The sequence below is a fragment of the Monodelphis domestica genome, chromosome 8 (assembly GCF_027887165.1).
Source record: "Monodelphis domestica isolate mMonDom1 chromosome 8, mMonDom1.pri, whole genome shotgun sequence".
NCBI classification, from domain to species: Eukaryota; Metazoa; Chordata; class Mammalia; order Didelphimorphia; family Didelphidae; genus Monodelphis; species Monodelphis domestica.
The window spans coordinates 233,755,412-233,781,693 of record NC_077234.1 but is presented as its reverse complement, the minus strand read 5'-3'; the positions used below and the strand labels follow the sequence as shown (position 1 = coordinate 233,781,693).

At 34.0% G+C, this 26,282-nt stretch overlaps 2 protein-coding genes across 6 annotated transcripts in view; one reads left to right on the top strand and one right to left on the bottom strand.

The window, feature by feature from the left end:
• The window catches only part of GPM6B (glycoprotein M6B), a 207,475-nt gene extending 199,597 nt beyond the window's left edge, over window positions 1-7,878 (top strand). For 2 of the 4 annotated variants that reach the window (XM_007500911.3, XM_007500909.3), the window contains 2 exons: window positions 3,241-3,306; window positions 5,844-7,878. In XM_007500911.3, the coding sequence (XP_007500973.1) occupies window positions 3,241-3,306; window positions 5,844-5,993 (216 nt within the window). In that variant the 3' untranslated portion in view covers window positions 5,994-7,878. Of the gene's footprint in view, window positions 1-3,240; window positions 3,307-4,169 lie in introns of all 4 variants that reach the window. The other 2 variants (XM_056808349.1, XM_007500912.3) reach the window with 1 other exon arrangement.
• A 2,132-nt stretch (window positions 7,879-10,010) lies between these two features.
• Window positions 10,011-26,282, bottom strand: part of OFD1 (OFD1 centriole and centriolar satellite protein) — a 46,059-nt gene continuing 29,787 nt past the window's right edge. The window contains exons 16-23 of one of the 2 annotated variants that reach the window (XM_007500915.3): window positions 25,057-25,644; window positions 24,526-24,676; window positions 15,750-15,844; window positions 14,337-14,456; window positions 12,283-12,413; window positions 11,147-11,302; window positions 10,473-10,543; window positions 10,011-10,155 (exon numbers count right to left, since the gene is read on the bottom strand). In XM_007500915.3, the coding sequence (XP_007500977.3) occupies window positions 10,119-10,155; window positions 10,473-10,543; window positions 11,147-11,302; window positions 12,283-12,413; window positions 14,337-14,456; window positions 15,750-15,844; window positions 24,526-24,676; window positions 25,057-25,644 (1,349 nt within the window). In that variant the 3' untranslated portion in view covers window positions 10,011-10,118. Of the gene's footprint in view, window positions 10,156-10,472; window positions 10,544-11,146; window positions 11,303-12,282; window positions 12,414-14,336; window positions 14,491-15,749; window positions 15,845-24,525; window positions 24,677-25,056; window positions 25,645-26,282 lie in introns of those variants that run through there. The other variant, XR_008914211.1, reaches the window with a different exon arrangement.

Sequence of the window (26,282 nt, the reverse complement as noted above, 5' to 3'; positions counted from 1 at the left end):
TTATCTAGCTCAGAAATTCTCTCTTCCATCAAAATCCTACCCATCCAATGCCTGGCTCAGATGCTACCTCTTCTCTAAACTCTTCACTGAAAGCACTTATATGAGTTATTTCAATGTCTTCTTGATTCTCATGAGATTATAAGCTTCTTGAGGACAGATATTTTTTGTGTCTACACCTCCCACCTCCATCCATCCCAGCCTAGCACAGTTCCTGGACCATAATTCAATATACACCACTGAATTAAAGAATATGTAAAACAAGGGTAGCCAGGGGTCTGGATGTTCTCTGTGGACCGAGGAAAAGCTCAGGGAGAATTCTAGAAGCTGTAGTCGTGGCCCCCATCCTCTTTTACTCACTCTGGTATGGTCTTCAATGAGCCTTGAGCTCAGAGGTCTTTTGGTGGGGTTTTCGGTGGGGATTACAGAAGAGAAAACTGGAGTTTGAGAGGGCAGCAGTTGCTGCAGCCGTGACAATTGCTATAGTAATCCTGCTGTAGTGTCTACTGGGAAAAGGTCAGGCTTGCAAGAATATCAGGAATGTGACAATGGTAGTAAGATAGAAATAAAACCCCATAACACGGCAAGCTAGAATCGGAGCCGTGCCAGCTTCCCTCAACTCTATGTCAAAGAAGGCTGGAACAGACTGTTGCTTGGCTGGTGGTCTCTCCCTGGCAATTAGCACAGGGCAATAAGGGTTTCATTCCTTCTCTGGCACCATAGCCCGTAGGCACTTTCTACATGGTTTTCTCTATTTCTTTGAATTATTTTAATACATTGTTTCATATAAGGAGTGATCCTTATCGCTTTTTAAATATCTGACAATTCATTGCACCTAGGGATAGGGAAGCGATATGGAGAATGATGGTGATCAGACTGTTGTACATATGATTAAATGGTTCAGAAGCTTAAATCTCCATCCAGAATGGTAGTTGCTTGCTAGAGGTTCAGCTCACTGGGAAAGAACTTTATTTTTAGAAGCACCTAACAGGAAGAGATAGAAAAACTACATGACTTGAGACCACACGACACCTAGCTTTACAGTTATCTGGTGAACTAGATCCAGGTAGTTTTTAAAGCAAAGACATCGCTGGGGAACCCACAGCCTCCAAAACTAGTGGGTCGAGGCACACCTCTTGGATTGTCATATCATCAGAGGAAGGTACTGTGTGAAAGAATCTTCTCTTCTACTCAGGTGGAAGAAAAAGTGTCTCTTCCTTTTTTTTCACTTTATATTTCAAATCAGAAAAAACTTTTCAGATAGTACATCATTACATAAGGTCTATGTGATGAAGCAATAGGTTGGGTGATGCAAGCTTTGAGGAGAGTCGGAAAAGGAGAGAGATGATTAAAGCCTGAACCAGTCAGGGAAATTGTGATCATGTTGACTGATAAAAAATCACCATTATTGATCGCTACCACTGCTACTGTCTACCTGATCCAAGGCAACCATCTGAGAAGAGATGGGGTGACATCAGTAACACCTAATTTCCTATAGGAAATAAAGGGTTGTTTCCCCTATGTATTTGTTCCAAAGGCTGGTAGTTTCAGGACCAGGGGACTCGTGAATTTAAGTAGATCCCGGGCTTTCATCCTGGCCCATGAATCCATCACCCAGGGAGCTCCCCCGGTGGAGTGAAGTGGCCCATCATCCATGCCACCCCTCCCAACTGCTATTCAGCTGCCAGTGACGAGCAAGTACAGCCAAGAACCCTGGGATTATCCATCAGAATATTGGCTGTGTTTCCAACCCAGCTACCATAGCCATCATCTAGGGAAGCCACCCATTCGAGAATACAGCATGTCAAAATGTCTCTTCAGGTACCGCATGGCTACTTTAGAACCAGAACAGAGGGTACCCTACCTTAAAGTCCCCGGCACTAATTCCAAGCCAAAATGGATATGGCTCCAGTAATGGAAATGACCCTGATGGCTGTACCATGCACCTTGAGAATGTACCCCGAGGATTCCCGGGACTTTCCATATAAGTGGCAGCTGAAACCTATATGTGAAGTCTTCCTCGCTGACCCCTGTCCCCATTAGATTTATGAGGTCCTTGAGAGCAGGAACTACCTTATCTTGCTGTTTGTATCCCCAACGCTTAACATAGTCAAGCGTTTAATAAATGTCTTTTTCATTCATCCATGCAGACATACATTTGTAGATATTGGAACTTATTCCAGGAATAGGATAGGGTGCTACACATTCGGGAGAGTGTCATATTCAAATTCCAATCCTGCAAAAGTTTGAACCTCCTGATTCATATAAAGTTAAAAATTTTAGCTAAATGCTTCTCATGCCACCCAAATTATTTAAAACAGATCTTTTATTACAATGTGAATACAGAAAAAAAAAAACCACTGGCCAGAGTGTTTCCAATTCAGATCTTGGACAGTTGCCTAGACCTCTTCAGGTTTTCCCTAATAAATGGGAAAGTTGATGGTGCAAAACTCAAGGAACCTCACAGTTCACCTAATTTATCATTTTCTGACTAAGAAACATCCCAAATATCTTCCAGTTCTATTATTCTGATTCCATCTTATCAGTTACCCAGAAAAAGTTGCACATAACTTGAATTTTTTCAAAGCAAGATTTTAAAAAATGTATCGAGTAATTTTAGAGATGTTTTATCATCATTTGAGTAATCTAATTCTTGGCTTCAAGTTGCTTAAATTTAAATCTTTCCTAACAAAATCTGTTGGTCTGTTTTAAAATGGCCCAACTTTTCCCACCTTCCTCCCCCCCAACAAACACATTTTGATGCACTAGCGGGAGGGAGCTTAATGTTTGAGAGGAAGTGTCGATGTAAGAAAGAGCAGTGGACCTCAGGTGAGAAGACTTGTAGTGAGCTGCTCTCCCTCTTCTTTAACTGTAACCTGGAACGGGTGAATTCATTTAAACAAATAGGAGCCGCTGAGCTTTCTTACCTGTAAAATTATGCCTATGGCATTTGCCATCTATCTCCCTATAGTACCTCTATGGAAGGATTATTTTGACGAAAGCACTTAGTAAACCTTAAAGTACTTTGCAAATCCTGGGTTTTATTAAGAGAACCCTCAAGTTCTTCTGAATACTTTTGTCAGCTGAATTTCATACATATTTAAGGTTTACTTTACTTCCCTTTCTTAAAAGTGGGGCATGCCTGTATTGTCTTTAAAGTGGTCTCCTTGAGCTTTGTTACAGAATATGCCTAATTTTGGACTAAAATGCTTATGTCGATACACTACAACTGCTCTTTCCTAGTTCTATATGTCCTATCACTTGTTCATCGTGGCCTGTGCTGGAGCTGGTGCCACTGTGATCGCGCTGGTGAGTAATGTTCTCCTTGTACCCCTTAGTCTCACCGTTTCCCCAATAAATAACCGTTTCCTTTTTAGCTTTTGTCATCTGCTGGATAAGGTAAAAGACCAACCACAGTTCAGTTGTTTCACTTTGTAACTGTCTTGATACAGAATATGGATTAAACTAAAATTGAGTGATCTAGAAAGAGGAGAAGCTATCAGCAGAAGAAATATCTTAAATATCCTGGTCTTTTGATAAGCACTGGTCAATTATTTTGTTGAACTTTGTCCTGGGTTTCATAGCTTCGAGAATAAACACATCCTGGCTTGAAATATGACCTGTTCCTAGCCACGAAATCCCAAATTTCTCAATGGAAGAATCTAATTAAAAGTTTGTGAAGGTTCGGGTTTTGTCAGGAAGGAAAAGCAGAAGGTAAGATGTAGAACATAGGGGTATCTCAGGTGCTCTGAAGATTTTGTAGCGGACAAAGCCGTAGTCACTTTTCCTTGGAATAGACTTGGTTGTTGCCCTTGTATTTAAAAGGGCAGGACAATTGGGCTAAAATGCAGAGAAGCCATTTGGGGGAAATTGAACTATTTGGCTTCTTTTCTCATGCCAAGTCAGCCTCTTAATCTTTAGTGGGTTTTCAGTCTCTTTAATGGACAGGTAAAGTGGTGTCTGTTTGCAAGCACAGCCTAGCATTTAAGAGGTGTATATGTCTATGTGTAAGGGCAAAAAAAACATTTCTTGGTGAGGAAGGCTTTTTGCTAATGGTTTGAAAGGGGGAAAGAATGTATATGAACTGAAAATGAACAATTTTGCACTAGGCTGAGGCTTTAGCCCTCAGCTGCCTGTATCTTACTGTCCTGTATTTTGTTCTCTTCCACCAGCTGATCTACATGATGGCTACTACATATAACTATGCGGTTTTGAAGTTTAAGAGTCGGGAAGATTGCTGCACTAAATTCTAAATTGAAATAAGGCCAATACAGAGCTTTAGAGAGCTACATTGTGTGGCTTGAACTACCACTGACACCATAGACTAAAACAGAGTCTAGATTTTGAAGTTTTGTGACCATAATTTGTAAATAGCTTCAGTAAACCATTAGCATAGTCAATTAATAAAGTGACTTATTGTATATGGATTCTAGAATGGTAAGATCTGGCTATTACCTATATTTTTGAGAGGATTCAGTTATTTTACTGACACTGGTAGCCTCCTTTAAAGACAGGACTTTCTTGAAGTTAACATGTAGTTGTTTTTTCCCAAAGCAGTTACTTTTAGATCAAGTACTTTAACTCTTGAATGCCTGCATCTTTTCCCATTTTTTCACTTTTTATGTCACTTCAAATTTTTAAATGAAACAAAAACCCCAGCACAGAAGCTAAAGATGCAATGAAAGAGAACCATTAAAATCTGCGCTTTAATAGTTCTTATCATGTTTCTTGGGAAAGGAAAAATCATTTTAGAAAAATTACTTTTAAAAAACCTTTAAAGCATTTCAGCACATTGGAAAGTCACCTGGTTTGACACCAACTAAAAATCCACAAACAGCAGCAAGATAGAAATTTATATAACTATTCAATTTGGTGGGTTTCTTTTCCCCATTAAGGAATTTATTCTTCTATTTTGCGCAACACAATCAGCCCTTCTAAACTCCCCTCCCCACTTCCAAAATATACTGAAAAGTGGAATCTTAAATCTGTGTATCAGTGCAGTAATAACTGATTTCTCAGTAGCCAGTTCTTGAAATGCAAGTTAAGATTTTAATGGGAAGAGAAATTGTGCAAAGACCTGAATATCTCAAAGATGTTGGAAAGGAAATGAGAGAAATAAAGGTCCCAAGATGTAGAATTGCATTACAGGAAATATAAAGGAAAGGAGTTGGGACGAAATGTGGTTGTTCCATCAACTGTTATGAATAATTTTCTTATGGACTCAGACACTGAATGAAATGAGAGTTCTAAAATGAAAAATGTAGCTGTAAAACCACTAAAATCTGTTAATCCAGAGACTGCATGCTTTGCTTATAGTTTTTAGTTTGGGTTTCATATTATTTAAATTTTCTCATGTTAAACTGTAGTTTTTTCCCATTATTTACATGAAATAAATATTGTTTACAGTTGGGGGGAGGGAAGATTTGTCCTTACCTACCTTGTAAGAAATGTCTTTGTACACCTATTTTAAAATCCAAACACCAACGTAGTACATACCCAGATTTGTGCATCATACCTAAACAACGCTCCCCAAGTGGCAGAAAGTGCTTTGCTGTTTTTCACTTAACGCTTTTTCTTATAACCTTGGCCATTTAAACAAGATGCTCCTCGTTTTTTATAAACTAACTTCTCTTCATCCGTTACTATTAAACAGAATAGAAAGGCATGCTTGCTCTTTGGGAAGCCATTATACTGACCCTCTGATTCTTCCATAGCAGAATGTGTGTATTAATATAGAATAACCTCCTCCCGTTTTTATGAAAGAATGTCTATCTCTTAATCTGACTAGCAGCTTGCTTTGCCTTTTGACATGCTCACTAGCCATCATGCTCACCCTTCTCTTCCAGATCCACTTCCTCATGATACTGTCTTCTAACTGGGCTTACTTAAAGGATGCAAGCAAAATGCAGGCCTACCAGGATATCAAAGCAAAAGAAGAACAGGAACTTCAGGATATCCAGTCTCGGTCAAAAGAACAGCTCAATTCTTACACATAAATGTTTGTCAGAGTAATTCAGCAGAAGAATTGATAGCTCTGACAAATCATCAAACGGCTGCTCTGCAGTACAGATGTATATCCACCAAACAAACTAATATAGGAGTACAAAAACTTCACTGTCAAGCTCCTGGGACTTGTTTCTAGGAAAACCTTCCACTGGGTAAATCTTTCTTCCTTTAGAACAGATATTTGGAGGTTTCATGTCAGCCATTTTAAAAGGCAACACTCTGACACAAGGATTGTTTACCCTTTTTCAGATTCATAGCATTCCCAAGTTTTGCTTTGCCTCTATTGGTGTGGTCACTGTTGCAATGCAAATCAGTTATGGTCTTTGGAAGGGGCTCTCAACTTTCTGGCATTGGGAAATTTATCTGTACATGTAAATGCCATCAGTTACCCACCAACTTCCATTTCTGACAGCTGACATTTGTTAAATGTTGGCATTTTGGCTCTTAAAAGTTTTTTTATAAGGTGAGACTTTTTTTCCCTCCAGATGAGCTGGCTTCCTAATTTGTCCAAGTAAAGGACACATTAATTCCCTGAGCCAGTCAGAAGGCAGCTATTCAGATATGCCTCAATGAGCCACTATAATTCTGCCAAACTTACTGCTGGAACAACTTAGATTCTTATTCATGGGCAAGCCCTGTAGAATTTGTTTTATACATCATTCAGTTTTAATAAACCCAGTAATCAGGTTTTTCCCCCCCTTCCTAAATGCCAGCTTTGCCTTAATGTAAATTTCTTCTAAATTTCTAAAAATTTCTATAAAAGGACACCATGACGTCTTCATGGTACTTCATTCGATAAAGTTCCTTTCTTAATTAAGAAGTGTTACCTTATTAAAATGACCACCATCAAAAACCATTCTTAGATGGTCTAGATAGTGAGTTTGAAATTTCATACCAGCTATCTAAAATTGAATTACAATTAGACCACAGACCTCCTGCTTTTCTAGAACTTGATATCTAAATTAGAATTTGTATTTATTTTGTTTTCTTTAAACAAATCTTAGTTATGACCCCAAAATAATGATGTTCAGTAAAAAAGCTGCTAGAGTTTAAGCCATTTTCAACAGAAACTTGCCTTCTATATCATTGTGTTTCAGATGCATTAAGTGATTATTGGGTATTAGTGATGGTAAAATTTGTGTTGTTCTTTATGAAATGATAAATATAGCTGTTGGGTTTATCAGTGCTTTTAAAAAAAGCTACATAATATAAAGTTAACCACTGTATATTCATGTTTAAAGTTAACTTGTGGTTTGACTGTTTCCTGGATATTAAAACACGTACCTGTGTGAAAATGTATAAAAATGAAAGGAAGCATACATTTACTTAGAAGCTATTAAAACTGATCTTTTATCAGGTTCTCTATTTCATTTGGATCATTAAATTTAATTGCCTAAAATTTTTTTAACCCTTTTCACATTAGGGGAGACTCTCTTCTATGTAGAGCAAATGACAATTATTTAGTGTTTGTTTTCCTGTTGCATGAAGGAGACTTAAATATTTTTCACAGCAGTGCAGGTGCTGTCACATAGTCCAGTGTTCTCATAGAAGAGTAATGGAGGCAGTGTCTTAAAGCCCAGTTCTTTTTCTAATTCTAGGTAGTATTACCGGGAGTTTTTGACCGTTTCATTTTAAGTAGTCTAATATTTTTTATGTAAAGATCATTAAATTTTGCTATGTATAAATTTTTGTAACCTAACAGTGAATCAATATTTTCTATCAGTGCCAAGGGCTTCCTGTAGTTATATTCAAGTGTTACAATAAATATTTGTAGATAATAGAGCCGACATGTGTATGCTTATTTTAAGATTCTATCTAGGCAAAAGTAGTTGTGGCTGTACTGATAGTAATAAAATAAAATTATAGCTTCCTTCATTTGGTGTTATAGCATACATAAAACTTATTTGCTTTTGTCTTTGGATTGGCTGTCTTAAAGTAATAGTATAATTAAATGTATTGAACTTTCATACTAATTAGTTCATAGAATGTTTGTTGGAGGTTGTATGTTTCGGTAAAAAACAAATTTAAAGCAAGAATTGAAGAGAGCTCTGTAATCATTGGGCTGTGTTGTGCAAAAGCTGCATTTGCTATGTGATATCGATATCTCATAGTTCATGGAACTATACAATTTTTAAATGAAATTTCACTGGAAGTTGCTTGTGTCATCAAGTATTTGAGGATCTATACCAATGAGATTAATAGGGCTAGACTTTTAGTACAAGATTTGGTAATGGCCTGGTGAAAAGACCTCAGGAAGGCACTTCAGAGTATGTATATTTATAATATACTATTGTTATAATATATTTAATACATTCATATGTTATATAATATTTAACTTTTACAAATCCTAAGAACATCAAGTTCATAAATAGGGTAAAAAGAGTTTATCAATGGTCTTTTTTTTAATCAAGGGCTAATGTGTAATAGGAATGAACAGTGAGTCAATTCATTAAGGTTTTATTTATACATTTAATTATTCTGATTATGTGTCAGTCATTGTATATTTAAATATTTTTCAGCATAGTCTCAAATCAATATTTTTACATAAATAATGACACTTGAAATTCATGGTTAAGGCCCAAATTGATAGGTTCTTCTTTGTACATCTATTGTGAAGCATGCTTAATACATTCCACTATTCTTCTACTTGCAGCCTTAGCCCTGAATCTTCACATCAGTTCTGAAACAAAAGGTCCTAAAGCATATATAACTGTTACTTATACATACATTAATTATATTTTATACTTTCCTAAGTCTTTTCATAAAATTTGACTAAACCTCTTGAAATTGAGTATAATTTAAAATTTTAAGCATTTATACTTTGAAAAACTTGAATATCTACTAGTAGTAAGCAAAGAACTATTCTCTCATAGTTGTATATGGTATATAAATAAGTAGATTTGAAAGAAATAAAGTCATTCTGTAGGCAATCCAAAGCAATTATCTTTATCTAGATCAGTGACAAAGATATCATTGATCTAGATAAAGATAACTGCTTCTGAAAGCCTTTACTATAGCACACTATTTTACATGTTTTAATTCTTCAAAACAGGCTTATGTTTAAATGCATCAATATTTTCTAATTATTGTGGTTTTCTATATATGTTAATAGATAAACAGTACGTTCTTTATGAAATTTCACATATCATGAACTTTTAGTTTTTTATTTTTTAAATGACTACTTTTTAAAAATTGACTGATTCCCTTCATTAGAAGAAAGGCAGTGTGTCTTATTGGATAGTTAGACCTGGGTTGAAGACTTTCTTCTGACAATATGTGTGACTGAGCAAGTCATTTAACCTCACTGTGTCTCAGGCAGCTCTTTAAGACTAACTTGCTGAGCAGGGGCTTATCTGAATTGATAGAAGAAATTTTTTCACTGGGAGTTTGCCTAGGCTAATCAAATTACAGATCTGAACAACCAACCAACAAATAAATAGTAACCTCTTTATTTAATTCGGCTCTGAAGGAAATTAAACACAAGAATATCATTTTCCATTAATCTTACTGCATCAGATAGTGCTATTGGGAAATTAATTTTTTTAGAGTTCTGATGTTCTCTGGAGGAATTAACTTTAATCTAACATTATATACTAAGTATTAAAAACAGAGTTCCCAAGTTGCATATGTTCCCTGAAAAAGGCACACAGCTATAAAAAGTCAGAGGGCCCCCTAGCCCCCTAGACAGATGTCCCCTTTTCCAAAAGAGAAGGTAATTTGTTTGCCAAGGCTATCAATCTTGAAAGCTCAACTGATTTATACCAAAAGTAAATGTTTCAGTGAATTGTTCATCGCAGAGGGGAGATAGTTTGACCTGTGTGCTTAAGTCTTGTTATGTAGGAAAAGTTACTTTAGAAAAAATGGAAAAGGAAGTAAGGCAAACAATAACTTTACCAAAACTGTGCATTATTTTAAAGGGGAAATAAATACTCATTTATACCAATAGCACCTGTGTAAAGTCCTTGAAGACAGTCTTCTTTAGAAAAGAACAGCTGCAACCTCAAAGATTTTCTATGCAAAATCTTTATTAAATATTCCGGCTTTCAACAATGAAAACCTGGGCCTACACTTGATACATCACACTGCTCTGAGTATGAGCCCAGGAAGCAAACATCTCACCAGAAGTCATCTGGTTCTTCAGAAGCAGATAAACTAAGGGAAAGAAGTAAGAGAATGATTTTAAAAAAATTATTTCTTAGAAAGCATTTAAGAATTAAGTGATCAGGTTTGAGGTTTTCTGAGGAAAAGACATTTTCATACTATGGTATTTCCCTAATCTTTTTTACAATTTGTCACCTAGACCAGGTTCCCTCAAGCTTCATCCATATTACATCAAAATAATTCAATTTAATTCAACACAAATCAATTCCATGAAATTTTGAAGAGCTCAAACATTAACAGCTGAGAGGAGTCTCTTTTATGCCTTTAATTTAACAACACTAGTATTAATTTTGCTTTGGATATCATACCTCTCAGCTTTATCATTAGATAACAGTGTTTCTTCTATTGATGCTTCTTCCAAAACTTCTTTTTTTGAGCTCTGAAGAGTAGAAAAGAAATGTAAAATATCTTATTTGGTAGAAATGTTATATTTTGTAACTTATAATTACAGTTAAAATATATACAAATAAAATATGAAAAAGATTAAACAATAGCCAGTAAATTAGTATATTTAGTAGCAATCACAATAACTATACATTTTATATTCTCTCAAGTACTTACATGAGAATCTACAAAGTACTCAATTATTACAACCACAATTAATGTTTAGTTATTGATCTAAAGTGATATTCCAATACTTTTTAGTTTGTCCTAATATACAAAGGTTGTAGAGATGTAGGTGGATGACTATACTTCTCCCTCTTTAAAATCAAAACCATCAATTTTTATTAAATTGTATTTTTTTACTGTCATGGCATATAACTGGGGGGAAAAAGCCTCTGAAGTTCCTAGAAAGAACTTAAATATGTGAAATAATCATGATTAGCTACTCTCCATTATGAGCTTAATATAACAAAAATGCCCCTACAATTGAAGTTTTTAATAAAGAAGCTATTGTAAATGACTGTTCACAGTATTGCAGAATCACACATAACTAATTTACTTTGCCATTTAAACTTTGTCCTTTAAAATTTCTTCTCACCTTATTAACTGATTCCTGTTCTTTATTCTGTTGGATAATTTTCATATATTTTTCTAAAGGGTTGACAATTTCATTATTTTCCAATTCCTTTTCGATGATTTCTAACCCTTTAGTATCTTTTTCTACTTCACTTTTTAATGATTCTTCAAGTAATATCTAGAAAATAAAATTGGTGAGAATTTGTTTCCATGATAATCTGATTACACCTCTGATGTTCAAGAAAAAACAATCCCTGCCCTAAAGGAGTTTACATTCTAACTAGAGACAACACACACACACACACACACACACACACACACACACACAGAGATAGATAGACAGGCAGATAGGCAGATAGGTAGATAGATATAGATATAAACACACAAGAAGAAATTAACATAGTAACCTAGGAAGCCATTAGCAGCTGAGATATCAAGAAAACCCTTGTGAAAGAATCTTCAAAGAATTAAGGATTTTAGATGTAGAGGTGCAGAGGTGCACATTCCAGGTAAAAGGCACAGAGAAAAAGAAAGTGTTAAGAATAACAAGAAGGGACATTTCATTAAATTGCAAGTAGTGGGGCAGCTGGGTGCCTCAGTGGGTTGAGAGCCAGGCCTACAGACAGAAGGTCCTGGGTTCAAATTTGACTTCAGACATTTCCCAGCTGTGTGACCCTGGACAAGTCACCTAATCCCTGTTGCCTAGACCTTATCACTTTTCTGTCTTGGAACAAACACATAGTATTGACTCTAAGGTGGAAGGTAAGGGTTTAAAAAAAGACAAATTGCAAGTAGGGCCAGGTAGTAAGGAGTAAACATAAAAGTCATCATTGAACCTACAAGCAACAGAAAAATAATGGAGTTTACTAAGTACAAAGTGGGCATGTTCAGACCTCCCTCCCTCCATATCTAGACTATTACTTTGGTAGCTAATAAGAGGTTATCATTAAAAATAATTTGAGCAAGATGAGGGGAGGGCCTGAACTAGATAAGTGACTATATGAGAAGAGAACATAGATATGTGTGATGACTTGGAGAGAAAATAGGTAAAATGAATGAGTGAAGAATTAAGGATATTACCAAACAGATAGAATAAAATAGCCACCAAGAATAAGATTGAAAAAGATATATCAAATGAAGGAAAACATTCTATGTCACCATTTCTTCATTTAGTCTTTGTAATTCTTTTTGTTCTCTTTCAAAAACTTCCAATCTTTCTCTCTGTCGCTTTTCTTCTCTCTCTCTCCGTTTCTCTTCCCATTTTTCTTCTGTGTTCTGTTCTTCTAAATCTAGCATTATTAGTAAAGAAAAATGAATTATTTAGAGACAGATGCCAAACTTGGTGTAAGAGATTGTTATATTAAGAGACCATCAAGTCAACTCTCTCATCTTAAAGATGAGGAAACAGACCCTGCCTTCTTGAATAAATACTAACTTGTCCTAATGCCCTATAATCTTGTGCCCTGTTATTCTAAAATATTTAAAAATATATAATCTCAGTCAATTTTTCTAACTTTCCTCCCATTCAATTAAAACAAAAAATTATATCAGAGCCACTAATAAAGTCATAGGTGTCATAAGGGCCAATGGTCATGCCATGCTGGGTGCAGGGTGGGGAGGACAGTCATTTATTCAAGCCTTCTAAAGGATAGGAAAGAGAATTTTTCAATTTTCATCAACAGAAAAGAATACAGACTTATTATCCCTGTTTATTTTCTCTATGAAGCACCAATGCATGAGAGGTTATCCCTTTCATAGGCAGCATTTAAATTGCTTTCATCTGCTTTATAAATTAATATTCTGCTATGGTGGTCAATTTTAAAGAGTTGAGTTCTGAAACTTGAGGTCTGATGCTACTCTGAACCAAAGAAAATAAGTCCATCCAGGGGGTAAAATATGCCCAAAGGACAGCCTAGTTCAAGGTTTATCATTTTCATTTATTATCTGGTACAATAAGTATTTTTCCTGAACTCTATGCCTGCATCACCAACCTCCTATTGAAAATCTCCAGCTGAATGTCCCACAGACATCCCAAACTAAATGTATCTAGAACAAAACTCATTGCTCTCCTGTTCCTCCTTGAAATTTCCTATCCTCCTAATCATCCACATTCACAGCTTCAAACTCTTAATATTCTCTCACCACCACTTGCATACTAGTTACTAAAATCTCTTTGTCCTTTTTACTCACAATTAGCACATTACTTCAGGGTGTTTCATTAACTCTCACCTTGAATATAACAATAGTTTCATAATAGGCATCCATCTTATTGTTTATCTACAACAGAATTGCCAAAATAATCTTCCTTGAAGCTCAGATTTATCATACCCCTGTTTAACAATCATCAGTGGAAGGTACATCTAGTGGTCCAATAGACTGAGAGGCAGGTCTAGAAAAGGGAGGTCCTGGTTCAAATCTGGCCACAGCCACTTCCTATGTGATTCTGGCTAAGTCACTTAACCCCACTGGTTGGCCCTTATATCTCTGCTACCTTGGAACCAATAAATAGCATTTATTTTAAGATGGCACATAAGGGTTTAAAACAGAAAAGGAAAGAAAGAATTTTCAGTGGCTCCCTCTTGCCTCTAGAATAAAATACAAACTCCTTGGTTTGACTTGGAAAGCCTTCAAAATCTGTCTAAAACTTACCATTTCCAGATTCCTCGCATTATTTCCCATCATGCACTCAGTCAACCAAATTTGTCTACTTAATACAGCATTCCATCTCCTATCTCTTTGCCTCCTTCCCCCATTCCCAAAGGGCAAAGACTATTTTGTCAATGTCTCCCTAGTGACTAGAATGCTACTTTGACAGCAAAAGCCTGAATGAACATACTTGAAGTTATTTTGTGTACTTCAAAAAAGAATAACTCATCAGAAGCAGAACTCATAATTTGCACACAAATATATTTTCTCCTTTAATAATGTTTTTCATTCTTAAATAATGGCATTGAAAACAAGAAACTGAGGCTGCTTGAATGTTTAGAAGACTGAGATGTTAGGTAATTTGACAGAAAGGGTTTACATTATGGATAGCCTATCAGGGGATTTAAGTACTTTTGTAAAGAGAAAAAAAAGGTAGTAGCTCTTACTCAAAGTTGTTAGATTTAAATGTTTTCAACCCAAATATTAGTAACTATCTCAAAGGTTAAATCACTTATTCAAGAAGCCTTTTATTTAAATAATTCAATATTTAATTTAAAACAACTTACTTGGGTCTTGATGAAAAGTAGTTATTGTTGGCTCATTGTCTATGATATTGTTAGTGGGAACCTTATCTCCCGATTGATATAACACATCTCTTTCAAGTTGCTTTGGAATGTTCCCACCATCTAAAAGAGGTTTGGACAATGGCTCCATTATTCCCTAATTATAACAGAGGGGCAAAAGAACAGTTGCAGTGTGGAAATAGCCGGTCTTAAAATACTTTAACATTAGGCAGTTAAATAATTAAGCAGTCCTTATCAATCATTTGATGGGAATATTAAGACTACACTCTTAGTTGTAAACAGAGAATTAAGTTTTGTCCCAGAATGTTTTTTTAAACAAATCATACATTTAAAAATTATATATTTTTATGCCAGCAGTTTTTAAGAGATTCTAGAAAAGAAATAGTAAGAAATAGTATGAATGCTCATAACCCCTTATTAAATCAATTTTTGATACTTTCTACATCTCCTATCAAACTGCTCTTAGCTTATAAATTAATATTTTATCATAAAACCCCTAATTTGAGACATTTTTTGATATGTTACAATTTTGGATCTGAAAGAGATTAAAATGAATAGCCAGTGCTACAGACCTCATTAATATTTGCAGCCAGGGTTAAAAGGTAGCTCTCCTAACTTTAAGGCCAGTTTAATGGTGGTTTTAATCCAAATCTAGAGAAAACTAAGCTCAGAATAATCAAAAGAAAATTTTAATATTTTCTAGTTTATAAAATGTAAAACATAAATAAAACATTTACCTTAAATTTGATATAAATCCCACTTTCATTCAGGCATTGATTCCTTTCAATAATTTCTAATATTGTGACTGACTCTATGGGGAAAACTAAATGACATCAATCAAACACCTCTTTTGGACTTTGTGCTCTATAAAGTTCCATCTTCTATAGCCCTTCCCAACCCATCTTTAATTCTAGAAACTTTCTCTTTATTCTCCAGATAGCTTATTTGTTTGTATTTGTTAGCTTGTTGTCTCCTCATTAGATTGTGAGCTCCTTGCGGGTAGGAACTATCTTTTGCCTCTTTTTTTTTTTAACCCCAGCACCTAGCACAGTATAGTAATAAACCCTTAATTTATTGATTGGCTAATAGAATAGTAAAGATGAAGGAAACAGAAGGATCATCTAGTTCCCCTTGTTTTAGCAGGCACAAAAACCAATTTGCCAAAGTCACATAAGCTGGTTAGAGGGATAAGGAACAAGAGCCCCAAATTCCCAAAAGGTAAAATCAATTGCCCTTTGAAAAAAAAAGTCTAATAAAAGTTTATGAAGTATGTAATGAAGAACATAAGCCTGTACTGCATATTAAACATTTCCTGACTTTTACTTACTCTCTATATAGTGGGTATATGCCACTAAAATTATCAAATTATTCAAGCTGGTAAGTATTAGAACTTACATTCTAAAGAAGACTGATTTTGAACATCTTCAATGTCTAATTTCTCTGCATCTGAAAATCCACTTATATCTTGATACGTGTGCTTCTCAGAATTACTAGAAGAAATAATTAAGATTCATTAAAGTCAAAAGCACAGAATAAAGATGCTTTCTTTCTGCTTTAGTAAAACACTTCACTCTATGGTTTCTAAAAGAATTTTTTCAGATACATTTTTTAAAATATTTGTTGTTCAAGGACCAATCTGACAAATCCCATAAAGATATGATCGAATACTTGAAAACCCATAAAACTTATTCAAGTACTACCTGTATGTTATTCTTATAATTTTTTAAAAGCAGTACTTAAAATTGTTTACTTTTAAGAACAAGAACTAGATCTACAGAATCTCATTCATGAGTTTCAAAGAAAAAAATTTACATTCAACTTTTCAATAGGCATACCTTTGTAACTTCTTATTTCAAAACTACAGGTTAATGGTACAATAATCATAAGGCCTAATCTTCCACTTTAAATATATAAGAACTATATAGGTGTTGATGCTGTAACAGCTTTTATGTTTCAAAATAAATTGAACTAAAAAAAATCTGTCTTGTCTTCATTTCTGTATAACTAAGAAAGCCAGAGGTACAAAGCACTGAAAAGACTTACTAAGAAATTCATTATTTTATGGTGCAAATATCTAGAAATGCCTTTTATGTAATTCTTTGAGGCCATTCAAAAATGAATACGAAAGGCAAACATTAAATTCAAAATACTGACTGTATTAAGCATAAATAACTTTTATAAAAGAAGTAAGAATTACACATGAATGTTATTAGAACAATGGAAGCAGGAACTTGTACTTTTTTATATCTATGGTACAGGCTTTTCAGTGGAATCAAAATTAAATATATTAATACTTGGGAAAACTACAAATTACAAAGCTATATGTCTCACCCAACCTGCTCATTTGAAAAGAAGAGGAAACTGAGACCAAGTATTTGTAATTATATGGCTAAAACACTGAAATAAGATCTACATGTGTTAAAATTCATAGTTATGGGATTGTATTTTTGATTACATCTTTCACTCCTTTTACATGTTTCTTCACACCTTTGCCCCACACGCTACCACTTCTTCCATCATATTCATTTTTAATTTTTCAGAGATTGTCTTCCTGCTATTTGTAATAACAAAATAAAACGGGAACTTATCTGACTACCTCAACTACCAAGAGCACAACAAGAATGTAAGAAAAAAAGGCCCTTTAGAAATCCAAAGTTCAACTTGATTTATTCAGGACAACCCTTCAAACAAATCTTGGTTTTTCTGAATATTGTGATTAAAAAGCTTTCTTAACTGTTAACAGTACTCGTACCACAATAATCCTGTAAAATGTAACATCTCATCTTACAGGAAAAAATACTTGGGGAATTTGAGACTTGCTTATTAGGCATACAGCCTAAAGAAACATTTGGCAGACTAAGGACCAAGTGGCTCTAAATCTAGGATTCTGTGATTATGTCCTTTAAAGAAAAAAGTGTGAAATATCCAAGAAATACCAAAATGTGGCAGTCAAGAGGTGAGCACATACTATTAGAAAAATAGCATTGATAAGTTGCTATGAACTTTCAATTTGTAAAATAAATCAATTACCTGCGAAGCACAATAAAAGTGCAATAAAATGAGATATGCCTATATCTTTACTCTGACTCCTCTGCTCACACAATCATCATCTTAGTTCGGTACCCTTCACCTAGACTACCTTGCAAGGATCTCTAAAACTCAAGTCTCTTCCCCTCTTCAGTCCAGTCTCTACAGAAATGTCAAATGTGATTTTCCTTAGAACCAATCCAACCATATCACTTCTATACTTAATTTTTTTTTAAACCCATACCTCTCTTCTGTCTTGGAATCAATGATTCCAAGACAGAAGAGAGGTAAGGTTTAGGCAATGGTGGTTAAGTGGCTTGCCCAGGGTCACACAGCTAAGAAGAACCTCAGGATATATTTGAACCCAGGACTTCCTCTCTCTAGACCTGGCTTCCAATCCACTGAGCCAGCCAGCTGCCCCATACTCAATACATTTTAATGCCCCATATTGTCTTGTCTTTAGAATCAATTATAAACTCCTTTTTTGGTTTATAACATCCTTTACAAACTGTACAAATCCAACTTACCTTTCCAATCCCATAATAAGTTACTGATTTTTCTGCACTAGCCAAATTGGTGTAATTATTCTTTACATACAAGCACTCCATTCATCATCTTTTTGCCCTCATACTGGACATTTCCCCATTTCCATATCCAAAATATAATATCTCTTCATAAAATACTATTGCCTCATAAAATCCTCTTCTTTAAGATGAAACTTAAGTACCATACTCAAAGCCTTTCAAGCTCCATTCCTCACCTCTCAACTGCTTAGTTATCTAATCTTGTATTTATTTTGTACATATAAGGTAGGTGTTTTGGAAGTCTTAATATAATTTAAAGCTATTAAAACTGCATATGTATGCATTGTCTCTCCTGATAGAATGTAAATTTTTTTAAGTATGGGAATTATTTTCATTTCTTACTTTTGTAATTCCTAGTGCCTGACACATTAATTGGTTTTAAAAAAATACTTGTAGACTGATTTAAAAGACTCACAGTGAGAAGGGCAATGGAAGAAAAAAAGCTACAAGAATTTAAAATGTATAGTAATATGAGGCAGTTTAATGAAGAGGAAAATCCCACTACATCTAAAAAGCCCAATCTCATTTATAGCTTCTCAAAACAATCATTAGTGCTCATAATTATAATCCTAAGTCATCAAGAAAAAGCTTAAATAGAATTTTTAGAAAGCTTTAAAGTCTAATCCTTTCAATTTACAAATGAAGAAACTTGAGGATCAGATTGGTTAAGTAATATCACAGGTCCAATCCCTATTCTCTTCTAATTTACTAGGATATCCCGATTAGGAATTAGGGATACAATTGAGGAGCTTACATTTTATACAAGGAAATACTAGTTTCAATAAATAAATGAACAAATAAGATTGTAGCCCCTCCCCCCCAAGACCTGTAATTTCATTAGTGTATTCCTAAAAGGAAACTACTATGAATGAATATAGATTGGTAATTGTTTTGCAATTTTCAGCTTTAAGAGGGCGGCTAATAGTGAGAGGTTAGGCGATTTGTTTAGGATCATAGAGCCATTAAGTGTCAAAGATAGGTTGTACCCACATCTAGATCAAAGACAAAGTTAGAAATGTCTTTTAGAGACCATCAAGTCCAACCCTCTCAGTTTAAAGATGAGGAGGCCAAGATCCTGAGAGGTTAAATGACTTGCCCTAGGAGACACTACTAAGATTCAAATACCCTATCCCAAAATCAAATTTCTATCCATTATGCTATACTTTCATCTGTATAAAAAAAAAAAAGGTTAATTTCACTGATTCATCATACCCAAATATTTTCCTTGATCTGGATGCCTTTTCAAGCTACTGCCCTTTCTCCTTCCCTTCTTTGCCAAAATAAGAATAATTTCAAAAGGAAGAGAGCATCAACAACTAGGAGATTCAGAAAAGGCCTTTATACTGGGAGTTGTACTTAAACTACATTAGAAGAAGATACACATTTTAAGAGTATGCAAGTAGGAAATGGAATCAACATGAATAGGTTACAAATCATAAGCCAATGTAATTAGAATGAAGCATGTATGAAGGGGAGTTAAATGAAATACAAATCAGAAGGAAAGTGGGATCCATATTGTGAGAGTTTGACATGAAAGGATTTTTTATTTTTTTATTTTATCTAAGAAGCAACAGTGAAACGCTGAAGATTTTTTAGTGATAGTGATAAATGTTTATTTTCAGGAATATCAATTTGGCAACTGCATAAAGAATGGACTGACAGAAAACTGGAGGTAGGGAGGCTAATTAGGAGGTTATTAAGACAGAAAAGTAAAGAGGTGATGAGAACCTGAAGTAGAATAGAGACTATGGACTAAACATCAAGGAAATAACATACATTACAAAATTCTTATTAAATAAAGAGATAAAGCCTCAGGTAATCAGAAAAATTCATATAAAGCTTTATAGCATGCCAATGGGCTAGAAACTACTTGGTGATAAAAGGAGTAAGACATCTAATATCCAAAAGCAGCTTATAAACTAGCAGAGCTGACAAATTTAAAAAACAGAATTTAAATGATATGAGAAGAAGGGGAGAGAAATAAAAGTTCATCTAACTGAAATGGTTCTGGAATGGAGACAAGAGAAATCAAGAAAAAAAATCATGGAACTCATGGCATTTGTGCTAAACCTTGAAAAGAGGCAGAAAGAAAGAACAGGTAAAGTTTAGGATATCTTTTTTAAAAAGTGCCTTGTTTTATTTACCAATTAAATGGTGGTGGTTGTTACTGTTTTTTTAAAAATCAACTTGTTTATCAACATAGTCAATCTCATCTTTGATTTTCAGAATTTCAAGCTTGGAATTTTTAAGGGTAATAAGGGGGTATACTATCCCTTTTAGCTTCATGCTTAATATACTGATTTGTTTTTTCTTCTCTTGATTGAGATTCTCTATATATAGAGAGATATGTATATCTCTATATATAGAGAGATTCTCTACTGATGCTTGAATAATTTTTTCAAAATCTTTTTCCAATTATAATTGGTCAGTAAAGGATATGTTTAATATTTCTGATTTTCTACATTTGTCATAGGTACAGTATCAATTTTTGTGAATGTGCCATGTGCAATATATATATATATATATATATATATATATATATTTTCTTATCTAGTAGTCACCAGAGATCTATCATGTTTAACATCTAAAATTCTACTCACGTTTTTTTAACTGTTAGACTTGTCTATCTGAAAGGGCCACCCTGAGGTTCTCAACAAATAACAAAACAGATAAATCATTAATCTATTTTTAAAAGAGACAAAAACCAAATGGCCAATATTCAGTGACAAAGGAGAATTCACAATAAATGAAAGGGAAATTATCTGTAAAAACTATTTTGCCCAATAACATTCTAAGAAAACTAATAAATGAAAGGGATGAATATTTTTTAAATATAAAATTCCCAGATAAACAGAGTAATAGAGAATTTAAATAGCCCAATTAAAAAAAAAAAGAAATTCAAACAGGCTATAAATGAATTCCTCAAGAAAAACAACTCCGGACCAGATAGATTTACAAATGAATTCTATCAAACACCCAAAGGATAATTAATTCCATTTGTAAGTTTTCAATAGAGGAAAACCTAAATCAGAAATAAACAAAGTAGGGAATGAAAACTATAAACCAACATTTCTAATGTTGCTGTAAAAACACTTACTGAAATATGAGTAAAAAGTTGAATAATATATTAGCAAAGAAAAAAGATGAACACTATGACCTAGTTGGATCTATATATTTTTCTAATGTATCATTATTACCCTGGTCTTACAGAAATTAGTATTAGAGTAGATTACCATCTCCCATCAAATACTACACTAAGCTTCAAATGCATATAGGATCTAGATATGGTAATAAAACAAATTAGATATGGTAATAGCATAAAAATTAGAGAAGCAGGGAAGAAAATATCTTTCATAATTATAGATTAGGAAAGAATTCATTACCAAATAAGGGATAGAGATGATCACAGAACATTTTGATCATATAAAAAATTTCTGGACAACCAAAATCAATGCAATCAAGAGAAAGTTAACTAGGAAAAAAAACTTTGTAGCAACTTTTTTGATAAAGTTCTAATATCCAAGACATATAAGAACTGACTCAACAAGAGCCATTTTCCCTCTAACAGGTAAGTGGTCAAAGGGTATGAAACTACAAATTCTTAAGGGAAGAAATTCAAGTTATCAGCAACTATATTAAAAATGTAAAAATGGTTCCATTTCATGCCCATATCTATAAAGATGATTAAAAAAGGAAAAATAACAATTGCTGAAGAGGCTTTAGAAGGCAGCCATATTCATGCACTACTGATGGATCTATAAAATGTTCCAGCCTTTCTGGAAAACAATTTGTAACTACACTCAAAAGCCCAAAAGCACATCTTACACAGCAATTATCAATATTAGGTCTATGCCTCAAAAAGAATAAACTGAGATTAAAAAAAACCATATATACAAAAATATTCATAATTTGTTCTGAGAAAGTACCAGAAACTACAGGAGATGTATCCATTAACTGGGAAATGGTTAAACAAATTATTGTACATGAATATAACGAAATATTTGTACCTTAAGAATTATTAAATGGATAATTTTAGGGTAACTTGAACTAATACAGAATTAAATAAGGAGAAACCAGGAAAACAATTTATGCAATAATAAGACTGTGAAGAAAAATAATTTTAAAAGACTTAACAAATCTGATCAATGCCAAGGATCAACCAGGACTCCCTAAGACCAATCTTATAAAACATTCTATCTAGGTAAACATACATTTCTAGATGAGACTAAAATGTGGGTATATTTTGCTGGATCTTGTATAGTTGGTATAAGGGTGTTTTTCATTTTTTAAAACATGGAAGGGAAGTTGGAAGACAGAATGGCACTAACAATAATACTGTCAAAACAAATTTAAAAAGGAATTGAGGCAATTATTACTTTTTTTAAAAGTATATTAATTACCTTATAATTCTAACAAAATAAATTTCCTGAAAAAGAAATAAAGCAACCTGCCTTCAAAAAACTCTCAAGTATGAGTTGCACAAAAAAACTTGTATTTAAAAGTTAAGCTATACTTGATTAGTACACAAAACTTTTTAGATAGGATTTAATGGTTTATCATGTCTTCCTTAAACAACAATCTTTAGAGAATAGATAGTGTAAATATCATCCCCATTTAACAAGAATAAAGATAAGGAAACAGAGATTTGATCATACCCTTTCATTTCCATTGTTCAAGAAGTTTTCAGTGACAATTTATCCCCGGAATAAAATGCAAATTCCTATATTTGGTATTTTAAGTTCTACATAATACCACCTCTTTCCATACTAGTTTCACATTATTTTACTTTATGGACACTATCTTCTAGACAAATGGATCACTTCCTGTTGTTCCCTATACATGATTTTCCATCTCTATCTCACAAATCAAATTTCTCATATAGGATGTCTCCTGTGACTTGAATAATCTCCCTTATCTTCTTTTTTAAAAAGCTCAGCTTAATTGCAATCTCCTATGGGAGGCCTTTATTGATTCTTCATTTAATACAACCAAAGTATTTTGTACTTAAAAGTCACACTTTCAGAAATTCAGTCTTGTCTCCCTTCCTATCTATATCTAATCTCAGTCTACTCTCACATCAATCCAATAATGTGCGTGCCAAGACTGTGCTTAGGATACAGAAACAAGTGACAGTTCCTGTCCTCAAGGAGCTTACAGTAATGGGGGAAACTATGCAAACAAGTATATACAAAGTAAGCTACATACAAGAAAAATATAAAGTAATATGCCCAGAAATGAGAGACAGGACACCCAAGTCACTGGATTGAAGAGTACATATTGGGGAGTAAGGTGTAAGAAGCTGAAAAAAGCAAGAAGGGAGTATGTTTTAAAAGGTTTTAAATGTCAAAAAGTATTTGGTATTTGCTTCTCGAGGAAATCGCTCTGGACTTTATTGGGCAGGAGATAACATGATTAGGCTTGTGTTTTATGAAAATCAATTTAGAAGTTGGAGAATAAAGTAAAGTGGGAAGAGACTTGAGGCAGGTAGAGCAGACCCATCACACCAGGCTATTGCAATTCTCTAGCTATGAGGATGAGGGCTTTGTGGCAGTATCAGAGTTGAAAAGGGGGTGTATTCTAGAGATGTTCCAAAAATAAAATTGGAAGGCCTTGGCAATAGTTTGGTTATCACTAAACAATCTAACTAATGTTCATGGCAGATCACATCACTTTCCCTACTCAAAACCTTCAGAAAAGTTACCTACTTCCTAAAAGATGAAATACAAATTCCTTAGCCTACATTTGAATATTCTGTTTCCAACCTATCTCTTGGGACTACTTCACAAAGTTCTCCTTCAGATAATCTATATTCCACTCAAAGTGATTTGATCAGGTTTTCTCCTACCTGAACATTTAGTGTCCTTTAAGTCTAAGTTGGACTTCTGCCTTCAAAGTTCAAGTCAGGTTCCACTTTCTCCATGAAGCTCTTTGACCCTATTTCACTACTAGAAGTTAGCCTTCCCTTCCTGGATCTCTCAGAACTCTGACTTGTACAATTTACTTCTTATTTTACTTCTATTATAGTTACTTCCTTATATCTTTTATTCTTCTACTATATTATAAGCTTCTTGAAGGTAGAGATTGTACAGTAATTTTAAAATCTCCAGTGCCTGTTTGTACTTCTTAGATAATAACTATCAAGTTTACTTTGCTGGAAAAAAAGTAGCACCCTTTAGTGTCAGAAAATCAATGAAATCTCAGGTCTAGTTTCTATTTCTATATTTTGTAAACAGTTATGTGTATATATATAAAGATATATATATGTGTGTGTGTGTGTGTGTATAATAGTTTATACAGTAGGATGTTAAGTTTCTTGAAGTCAAAGTTCCTAGCACCTAGCACATTGTCTGCTATAAAGTAGATAATTTAATCAAAGTATAATTGATTGTTTATATTCTACAACCCCCTGCCCCCAAATAATTATGAAATGTTCGTTTGAAATAAAATGTTTAGTTTGGGAAACTCAAAACATACTTCTACATAACCTTTAATATAGTATGACTAGAAAACCGATGTCTAAGAAAAATTATTTTTTTCAAACAAATATAAATTATCTTTACCTTGAATTCTGTTCATGATTGCCTGGTAAGCAAGAAACTGAGATATTGGGAGCAGATAATGCAGAAAGGGGTTGACTTGTCTTCGGAATTGGTGATGGAATTTTGTCAGCAGGTGGACAGGGAGACCCAACAAATGAACCATCATTGTTACCTGAAAAGTATAAGTAAAAGGATAATCTTGTAATTCACTGCATGTTGTAAATTTTTTAGGGTAGACATTAGGAATATCTTCTGAATTGCTATTAAAATATTATAAAGCATAACTAGTTCCTTTTATCCAAGCAATAACAATCATTAGTTCCCTCACATTTATGTAGTTTATTTTTAAATTATGCCTCCCAACAACCCTGCAAGATATATAGCACTTCATGCTAAGACTGATCTAGAACTATAAAACAAATAGTCCAGAGAATGTTAGACATAGATGGAATCTTATATTAAACTGCCCAACTCCTCTTATCTTAAAAATTAGAAAACTGAAGATAGATAGTAGCTCTGTGAAATGAGATATTTATTAAAATAGCCACTTACCTCCTAAATAGATCTGGCTACTAAGGCTTCTCCTTGCTTTTGGACGTGGAGTAGAGGAAAGATGTTTGGGGGAAGGAGTTCTCCTTTGCTGTGGAGTTTGGTAATCAGTAATCCCATCACCCCTTTCATCTTTTGAACTGCTGAGTGGAAGCTGCTCAGAAACAAATTTGTTCTCCGCAAAAATATGTTTTTCAAGAATGCTACTACTTAGAATTTCTGGTATAAGTAAAGGAGACTGACTCCTTGCTGGTGAAATGCTTTTCAATGTGGTTTGAGAAACTCGTTGCTGGTAATTCCTGTAGGCTTCTTCTAAGTGTTCTGCCTCTTTTTCTAGTTCTTTAACCCTTGCTTTAGTACTAGCTACAAATTCAAGGTCAGTATCTGTGGAATCACTCCCAATTCTGGGATGCTGGTAATACCTGCTCCTTGGAACATCTTCACACTGGACAATATCATCAGAAAAGAGTCGATTCTTGAAAAAATTATCTATATAATTATCATGAGGTACAATCTTGTCACTTGTGAAATTAATGCCTGAGTGATCAACCAACGATGGCTTCGAGTTTCGGTATACTTCATTTTCTAAAGCTACAAATTTTAAGGATTAAAAAATGATAGCAAATTAATTTTGGGAAAAGAAAATGTTTTTAAAAATAAGGTTACAAATAAACCTTTTAGAATTTATTTTTTTTTAAACATGAAGGAATAAAAAGACAAAATTGATTTTGGTGAAAAATTCACATCTCAAAAATGCTTTATGGTTTCAACATATTATATCATTTGATTCCTTAACTCTGAGACAGTACTATTAGTCCCATTTTATAAGAAGAAATTGAGGATCAGAGAAGTTATGTGCATTTAGTATCTATCATGTCACATCTAGCAAGTGGTAGAGATGGGACTTAAACCTTGGTCTCCTGATACTAAGTTCAATGCCTTTTCCACTACTCAAAAAATACCCAAGGTATTACAAAAGAAACAATGGTTTTATTTTTAAAATACTTGTATTTCTGCTGCTAATATTCAGATACTACACAGGACCAAAATGAGTACCATTAAATTAATTAAAAGTGAGTCTGAGGGCAACTAGGTGACTTAGTGGATAGAGTCAGGCCTAAATATGGGAGGTACTGGGTTCAAATCTGGCCTCAGACATTTCCTAGTCAACAACATCTCCCACTTCTAAGGGACATCCAATGAAGTTAAGCCAAGTAGTTCACCTTCCC